The 9,623-nt window shown below is 42.8% G+C and overlaps 1 protein-coding gene and 1 pseudogene across 1 annotated transcript; both read right to left on the bottom strand.

Moving 5' to 3' along the window:
* Nucleotides 1–492: 492 nt before the first annotated feature.
* Nucleotides 493–1,071, bottom strand: LOC136460433 (uncharacterized). The gene has a single exon (XM_066460129.1). It carries the CDS (start codon nt 1,069–1,071, stop codon nt 493–495), a length of 579 nt encoding a protein of 192 aa, XP_066316226.1.
* Nucleotides 1,072–1,699: 628 nt separating this feature from the next.
* On the bottom strand, nt 1,700–9,242 carry LOC136460432 (uncharacterized; annotated as a pseudogene).
* Between the last annotated feature and the right edge of the window lie 381 nt (nt 9,243–9,623).

Raw genomic sequence — 9,623 nt, 5'->3', positions numbered from 1 at the left:
AGCTTGAGCTTCAAGACGTGTGGAGGCAGCTCGTTGGGGGTCAGACTATTAAGGAACTACAATGGATAGTAGTTATGTGGATCATCTACCGTGGAGTCAAAACTGTGATACACATAAATCATTTTCATATTGATCATGTCAACCCAATCGTTACATGTAGATAAAATCGCTCTGGTGGTGATGTAGTCTTTGTCCACCATGTTTGCATTTAGATATGGAAAGATGATGCCGATCAATCTATGAAGATCTTTCTCGGCATCGCCAGAGTACGGGACATAGATCTCATCTGGAATACGTACATTGCCATCTTTGTTAACTTCTTCTGTTCCACCACCAATGCACAATTGATAATCTGTAAACCACGGGTCACTCTGAGCCCTCATGTTGCGGACGAGCTTTAGGTGGCGCATGGATTCCCAAAGATACGACCTTGATAGAGAAACACCGACTATTTGAGCCCTAGATCCTTTTCGCACAACAGGGAGGACCTGTCTAAAATCCCCACCAAGGACAACAGTCCATCCCACCAAATGGTAGGTCTGACCGGCCCATTATATCCCATAGGCTATTGTCTAGTGCTTCAACATTTTGCCTCTTTGTCATAGATGCCTCATCCCAAATTATGAGAGCTGCTTGCTGCAGCAACTTGGCAGTACCACTCTGTTTCATGAAGCTACAGCAACCACCCTCTTCAATAGTGAGGGGTATCTTGAAGCACGAGTGGGTCATCCTCCTGCCTGGCATTATGGATGCTGCGACTCCAGATGTAGCTGTAGCCACGACAAGCTTGTCCTGGCTATGTAGTTTTGCGAGAAGTGCCCTATACAAAAAGGTCCATCCTGTCCCGCCAGGTCCATCCACAAAGAACAACCCACCTTGTTTGATGTAGACAGCGGCCATTATCTCATCATAGGCAGACCTTTGCTCGATGTTGAGTGAGTTGCACAATAGCACATCTTCAGGATTCTGCTTGATGCTAGCTTCCTCAAATATCTCACGAGGAATATGGCTAGCATCATCGTATGAGTGATCAATATCTGGAAGAGGAAATAACCTTATGTCCTTCCCCATAGACTATAGCATGTTTCTAATGTCTATCAAAACCATCTGTTGCACCAGATCTGGGGATGGATTATTGCGGCTGTAGTCCTCTGACATTGCATCATAGTGTTTTTTCCACAACCATATCACATCATTCGGCTCATAGAATACCAATATTGTTGCAAATAGCCTTCGCAGAGAGGAAGGTATCTGAAAGAAAGTAGCTTCACTTAGACATTCATCCAGTGTATTGTCTTCTTCGATTAGACCCCTCCTTTCTGCAGCTCCACGGAATGAAGGCAGTAGCACTGCCATCAACCATCCTAAGGAGTTCATATGAGGTAGCACCAGCAACATTGTTTAAGAGAACACAAAGAAAGTAGTGTTCTCCCTCAGCAGGATGGGACGAGATGACTCCGCCAACTTGGAAAATGGAGTTTTTCCTTTTCTGCCAGAATTTACCATCAGACTGCCAAGTAAAATGCTCTAGGAAGTCCCGATACAAGATTGACTCTTCTTGCATCCTATTTTCCTCATGCATCCTGTTTGCCTCGAAGTATGCTGTTAGCATTGACTCTTCTTCACCTGGCCTATTAACGATCCATTCGACCTTGTCCCGTTTATGAAATACCACCATGTGCATGTTGGGTAGATGAAGCTATAGCTGCTGTACTGGTGGATGGTTCTTGCTCAAGTCAAAGCCATATATCCTCCACAGTTCTTCTAGAGGTGTCACCCACCAGGCATCTCTATACTGCTTGATCTCATCAATGTTGCCTTTCTCGTCTGCTTTGTCGGTCTCCCTCATCACCACTGATGCCCTATCATGTCCCTTGTATATGTACTTGAACAGATACTTTACTGATTTGATGCTCCCACAAGCCTCAACATTTATATGGCAGTTGAAGGTACATAGTAGGCAAGGGTTGTAAGGAACGACCCATTGATTGTCCAGGTAATGGCCTTGAACTTTTTGCATACGGCCGTCATTGCGTCACCGATAGATGGGGTACTGAATCCTTTCCCTGTGACGTGGCCTCACGGAATGGGCGTGGGTAACGATTTTTGCATGACCCAGTGGCCCACCGTGCATGGATAGTATGGGTTAAGTGTCCCACAAGGACCATGCATCATATGCTTCATGACCATCTTGTATAGCTCAGGGTACTTTTTCTTGTTTGGTAGCTCTGCAGTGATGATCATGTCATTGCTCGGGACATGTGAGTTTGTACTTCCATTCCATTATTAGCAAGAAGTGTGCATGCGACAAGCCCCTCTTCTAGGAACTCCACTACATATATGTAGGCCTTCACCTTTCCAAGTATGTCTTTCTCCATCAACATTTTTCTCATCGCCTCTAGGTCTGAAGACTCGTGTGATAAGATCTGGGTGGTCCTGTGGTGTCTGGCATGGATAAAGTTCATTCTTGATCTCATCCCTGTTAGGGTTGCATGTCATTGTGAGGAAGATATCAGGTTTACCGTACTTTTGCACCAAAGCCATTGCATCCATGTACCGGCGCCTCATATCATGGGGTCCTCCGATGAATGATGAAGACATGACAGTACGCCTTCCGACATTCTCAGTAGATCCTTCACCCGAATGCATGTTGTCCACTAGGCCTTGGTATAGGTCAGCCCTCAAAGTATCTTGATTGTTCCTCATGTAGTCTAAACACGAGCTCTCAATCTGGATGTAGGTGTCGACGGTGAATTGCTGGAAAAGACGCCGGCCATAGAGTATTGGATTAAATATCCCTGGCCACATCTAGAACTTGTAGCAGTAGCAGTCTCGCATGGAGAAACATGTATTCGCAATAGGTTCTACAGGAAGACATTGTTCGAATTAGTATCATGAGTTAACAGAAAAGAGTTTATATTGCATTATTGAAAAGAGTTCAAGTTACCTCCATCATCATCGTCACCATTCTCAGCACACTTTTTGTGGATTGCTCGATCTCGATCAACTTGAGCCATAGTCACATCCACTTTTAGAATACAGTTGTGCCACCCGAGCTCACCCATTGGAAAGAACATTGGGAATGACAGTGGGTCATAGCATGCATTATATGAGTGGATGTCGTATATAGACCTATCCTTCCCTTGTAGGAGAACACTATGCTCAAATTGGTCGTGATGCTCACTCCCCTCAACCCAGATGGCTGCTACCTCTGATGCTAATGGCATGTTATATGTTCTCTGGTCAAGCCACTGGTCAAGGTTCAACTCGACCTAGTAATCCTCGAGGTTTTCAACGTGTCCCATACTCCTTATTTGCTGAGAGTAGGGATTCCCATTAAAGATACTAACCAATTGCTCTATAACTTCTCTGTCCTTTTGGGTGCATTGCTCATGGCACTTGCTCATTCGATGCTCAAGGGATGGATCATCGTCATAAAAATAAAGCTCGAGGTGTCTCTTTTAGACACCATCCTCTTTACCAAATGATGGTATGTTATGGTAAATCTGGCCATGGGCGAAATGTGTAGACACCGTAGATTTGCATGTTAGTGGTCACACGATCTAGGTGGCAGTATAGAGAAGTGAAAGAGAAGTGGTCATTGAAATATCTGATGTTTGCACGAAAGTGCCTAGCATCAGCGTCCAAGCTTGACTACAACCTCATGAGCTCTGGTGGTGTCTCAGGTGTTGAAAGGTGAATCTTTTCACCCCAACAACAGAATCTGGGTGGTTCACCCTCAAATTTCTTTGCTTTGCAGTGCTCGTAGTTTAGCACCGATGGTAGCATGTGCGACTCTAACGGGACATTAGCGTTAACCCTGGCGTATGGATCTAGGACATCAGGCCCACTATTCTCTTCCTCATCCATGTCAAGATTGTGCTCGACGTCGGTTCCCTCCTCATCGTCTTCTGACAAAATGTTGATGTGTTACATGTTGAAAGAAAGTTTGTGAAAGAATGTTTTGACTATTACACAATGTACCTTGTTCGGCGAAAAAGTACGCCTCATCCTCTTCCTCATCCTCCTCAAATATGACATCCTCATCATAGTCTGTGCAACACGGCCACATATATGATGAGAGAAACATAATGGCATACAAAAAAAAACAAAAAGGATAAATTTAATAAAGAAAATACCATCCTCGACCATAGAGTCTGGCGTATGAGCTTGTGCACCATTTGGAGGCATTGAAGAGGTACCATCAACAATAGATGATTGTGTCTGTGTACCTGTGCAATTATTTGGTGGTGGAATTGGAGTTTCCTAGGTGACACCACCTGTAGTAACAAAAGGTATGAGTTTTTGGAAAAGAAGAGCGAAGGTGAAACAACAATATATACTGATCAAGGCTAATTATCATTGTAAACCACACTCGGTTGAGTCAGGTAGTTCGAATCATTGCACTTTCCATCCGCACATCCTCTAGCCCTTCTTCCAATGTTTGCTTGAAAAGCCCGATTGCGACGGGATAGAAGGGCATTTCTCTCTCCAGTGGTCACTCATTGCCTATGTATGGTCTGTGTCGCAGCCACTTCAAGGGTCTAGACTTCTTGATTTTGAACTATAGTCGGCGTGACGTTAACAGGTGTGCCCCTCAATTCGCGTATTTCCATCTCGTGTGAAGGCGCTTCATGCGATTGAGGTGAAGAAGGGAAAATAAACTAAGCGTTAAAGCGAGGGCTCTCCATGGCTATTGAGTCTGGATGCAAATTGTTGGCTCGGTGTTCTCTCACCATCCAATCGTATTTTTTTCTTGCTCTCTTTTTGTTTCAACTCCTTCTCTTGTGGAGTCATTTGCAGCTTTCTTGTAGTATTTTTCTGTGCATACAAGTCACGCCGTCTCTTATTTAAAAGTGCCTTTTGTTTAGGAGACATTGCAGCCCTTTGTGCTCTATCTAGCTCACGCTTATGCTCTTTTGGACACGTGATAATATTGTCGATGGAACTGGATGCATTTACATCACCTATATATAATAGAAAAGTACGGTCTCAAATAAAATACAGAAGGGCACATTGAAAGCTCTAGTTTGGTTTTGGTTAATTGATGAAACCCTAAGTGCTAACCTAGTTTATCAAGTTATCATGAGATAGGTAGCACATTCCAAGTGGTGAAGCAAATGAAGATCATGACATGAAGATGGCAATGCCATGGTGATGATCAAGTGCTTAGAATTGAAAAGAAGAAAGAGAAAAACAAAAGGCTCAAGGCAAAGGTATAAATGGTAGGAGCCATTTTGTTTTGGTGATTGAGACACTTAGTGAGTGTGATCACATTTATGATCGATAGCAGTACTATTAAGAGGGGTGAAACTCGTATCGAAATGTGGTTATCAAAGTGCCACTAGATGCTCTAACTCATTGCATATGCATTTAGGATCTAGTGGAGTGCTAACACCCTTGAAAATATTTGTGAAAATATGCTAACACATGTCCATAAGGTGATACACTTGGTGGTTGACACATTTGATCAAGGGAAAGAAACTTCACCAGCTCCCTATATAGAAAAGATGGAGGTCACTATAAGTGACTAGACGCTGGTCTCGGTAGGACCGGTGTGTCTGGTCAGTGGTAGTGTGAAGACGCTAGCGTCGGTCTTCGACCGGACGCTGGGTCACTTAGTGACCAAACACTGATGGGGTGCATCTGGTCCTCCTAACGTGGCAGCGCACAAAGGAGATGCCGAGTGACCGAACGCTGGGTGAGTCCGGTCGGGCATGACCGGACGCTTCCGGTCGTGATTTTTCGCTTCTGGATGCTTACTGGAAACGATCGGACGCTGAGGTCCTACGTCTGGTCACTTTGTAGTACCGTGTCTGGTCATCTCTTGACCATTGGGATCAAGCTTCAATATTTGAAGAGAGGGGACACGTGGTGTGCATTGCACGACCGGATGCTGGGGTCCTGCGTCTAGTCGATATGACCGGAGCATCCGGTCACCCCATGTTGTGCCCAATGAAGGTGTACAACAGGCTCTATTTCGTGGGGCTTCTATTTAAGCCCCATGGCTGGCTCAAGCTCACTCTTTTGGTCATTTGCATTGACATAGCAACCTTGTGAGCTTAGCCAAAGCCCTCCCACTCATCTCCATCATTGATTCATCATCTTTGTGAGATTAGGAGTTAATCCAAGTGCATTGCTTGAGTGTTTGCATCTAGAGGCACTTGGTGTTTGTGTTTCCCTATGGGATTAGCTTGTTACTCTTGGTGGTTGCCACCACCTAGATGGCTTGGAGCAGCGAGGATCGTCGAGCGGAGGGTGGTGATTGTCTTCGGCTCCGATCATGGTGATTGTGAGGGGTTCTTGACCTTTCCCCAGCGGAGAGCCAAAAGGTACTTTAGTGGATTGCTCGTGGCTTATGTGATCCTCATCTTGTGTTGGTTGTGCGGCACCCTACTGAGGGTTTGGCATGTGATGCCAATTAGCGCGTGAACCTCTAAGTGAGTGAATCGCCACAACGAGGAGTAGCTTGTCGGCAAGCAAGTGAACGTCGGAAAAAAATCATGGTGTTCATCATTTGATTCCGAGCTGATTGGTCTTCATTGTTATTCATTTTTGTGATTGATTGGCTCCTTCCTCGACATGGCGGTATAACCTTTTTGCTCACTATCTTTACATTACCGCAAACTAGTTGTCAAGCTCTTTAGTGTAGCTAGTTGTGAGAGCTTGTTAGTTTGGTTAGTGTGGCTCTTTAGTTAGTTTTTGAGAGCACACTAACTTAGTATAATGTTATAGCTATTGTGTGGATAGAAACTATATAAACTAGAATTGTGGTAGGTGGCTTGCTATTTTAGTAGGCTAGCGTAACACTTGCTTCGCCTCATAATAGTCTAACTGGTTTGTTCAGTGTTGTTGTAGAAATTTTTAATAGGCTATTCACCCCTCTAGCCATTAGGACCTTTCAAGTGGTATTAGAGCCGAGGTCACCACGATTTGAGGCTTAACAACCTTCGGTGTAAAAATGGCTCAAATCAATAACACAAAGAAGTCACCCTAATTTGATGGCTCCAACTATCCCTATTGGAAGGCTAAGATGACAACTTTTATCACGTCAATCAATAGGAAGGTTTGGAAAGGTGGTAGAGACAAAGATTGAGATTGAAGATGAAGAGGCTCCCACTGCCACCGAAGAAATACTACTCCAAAATAATGACATTGCTCTTAGTGCCATCCATGATGCTTTGGATGAAAGAATATTTGAGCAAATCAAGAATATTGAGAGAGCTTATGAGGCATGGAAGAAATTGGAGGAATCATTTGAAGGCACTCAAGCCATGAAGGGTGCAAAGGCATATATTCTCAAAGAGAAGTTTGCAAGCTTCAAGATGAAGGAGGATGAGAGTGTGCCGGAGATGTTCCATAGGCTTCAAATGCTTGTCAATGATCTCAAAGCACTTGGAGAAGAGGTGAAGGACCAAGACTTCTCCCACAAGTTCTTAAGATGTTTGCCTTCAAGATTTGGCACATTGGTCACTATTCTAGTGAGGAGTGGTTTGGACACCATGATACGAAACCAAGTGTTGGGAGATATAATGACCGATGATACATATAGAGATGATGATGAGAAGAAAGAAAGAAAGGAGAAAAAAGATGAGAAGAAGGATGAGAAGAAGAAGAGCGTGGCATTCAAGGCCACATCATCCAAGGGCAAGGCAAAGCAAGATACATCAAGTGAAGATGATGGCTCATGGGATGATGATGATGATGATGAGAAGATGACTCTCTTTGTCAAGAAATTTGGCAAGTTCATGATGAAGAAAGGGTACCATGCTAGAAGAAAGAAATCTTCATACAAGAACAAGGAAGAGTCAAGAATGTGCTTCAAATGTGGAAGCAAAGATCATCTTGTTGCTCAATGTCCATACAATAGCGATAATGATGATGACAACAAGAAGAACAAGAAGGACAAAAAGGAAAAGAAAGAGAAGAAGGACAAGATGACCTTCAAGAAGAAGAAGGGGGGTTCTTATGTGGTCACTTGGGATAGTGATGCTTCCTCAAGTGATGATGATGATAGTGATGATGACAAGACCACCAAGAAAAAGGCACTTACAAGCATTGCAATCAATGAGAAGCCTTCTCTCTTCGACACTCCATCATGCTTCATGGCTAAGGCCACTAAGGTACAAATTTGTGATGATGGAAGTGATGAGGAACATGATAATGAAAATGAAAATGAAAGTGATAGTGATGATGATGAATGTACTAAGGATGAACTATTTGACATGCTAGAAGATACTAAAGAACACTTTGACATCAAGAGAAGGGAATGCAAAAGCTTGTGAAAGGAACTAAAAGCCCTTAAGCAAGCCTTTGATGAGCTCAATGCATCGCATGAGAGGCTAGAGGAAGCCCATGAGAAGCTTGGCAAGGCTCACAAAAAGCTTGAAAAGGCTCGTTCCTCTTTGCTTGATGAGCAAAATAAAAAGATAACATTAATGAAAAAACAATGTACCTAGGTTTAGATCAGGTGATGCATCAGTCATGCCAATCATGCCACTTTGATCTATACATCTATCGGAGTATTCATCTACATATATATAATAACATGATATTAACCTTGGCCTCGGCATCATACAAACACAAGAAAAAATAATTAGTATTTAGGAAAAAACCAAAATGGTACATGTGTTATCTTTATCAATCTGCACGGGATTGTATGAGTTGTTTCGATATAGCCAATCACTATCTTCATAGACATCAGTGCTTTCCGTGGTCGAATCAACTCCAACTGGTACCACATGGCATTCACTATATATTAAATAAACTAAAAATGGCAACACTGAATTTAGAAAGGCAAAATCAGGTTTACCTGCTTTTTTTGATGATATCGTTCACGACGCTTTCTATTTTTTTTCATTTCTTTCTTCCGGAGTCATTGCCGCCAATCATGCCGTTTCCCTTTCCCTTTTTAGTTTGGTGGCATCCGTGTTTTCCTTTGTCTCATGATACTTTTCCCTAAGTTTTTTTTTATTTTTTTCATCCATTTCTTCTTGAGTCATTGATGCATGCCATGCTTTTTCTCTTTCTCTTTTACGCTGCGCACGATATCTATTTGCGCTTGTGAATTTGATGCTGTCTGGTCACCTGTTTGAAAATAAGTTAATAAATATTTGCTTAATTACCTCAAATAATACAAGTGAATGGGTCGATGGATATGAGTATAAACAATTACCTCCATTGATGATGTTTGTCAAGTCTTCAAATGGTGTACGACCTTCATTATTTTGCATATGTTCCATAGTGATTTCACTGAACACAAAATTAATCAATAAATTCGTATTATCAAACTTGTCCATGAGAGCAGTGATAAAAACTTCCATTGACGCTAGAAAGAGTGAAATACTCTCCGTCTAAACAAAATGTACTTTGACTAAGTTTATATTAGAAAATACTGATATTCATGATACAAAATAAGTTCCATTAGAGACACACGTGCTAAAACTATTTACTACCTAAATGGGCGTCGCCTCCTATCATTTTAATTGACGTGGCTGCGGATGGCGGCAGGGTCGAGCGGCGCGAGGTTGGAGCCCACCTACGCGCAGACCATCACCGATCCATGAAGACTGATCTACAATTCATAAAAGAATAATATACAAATTGTTTCATATCATTATCAT

The sequence above is a fragment of the Miscanthus floridulus genome, chromosome 6 (genome assembly GCF_019320115.1).
Source record: "Miscanthus floridulus cultivar M001 chromosome 6, ASM1932011v1, whole genome shotgun sequence".
In the NCBI taxonomy this organism is placed as follows: domain Eukaryota; kingdom Viridiplantae; phylum Streptophyta; class Magnoliopsida; order Poales; family Poaceae; genus Miscanthus; species Miscanthus floridulus.
Note: the sequence above shows the minus strand (reverse complement) of the source record. Positions and strands in the feature narration are given on the sequence as shown.

Coding starts and splice junctions, on each gene's coding strand:
- LOC136460433 (XM_066460129.1), bottom strand. CDS start 1,071: ATGGGGAAGGACATAAGGTTATTTCCTCTTCCAGATATTGATCACTCA.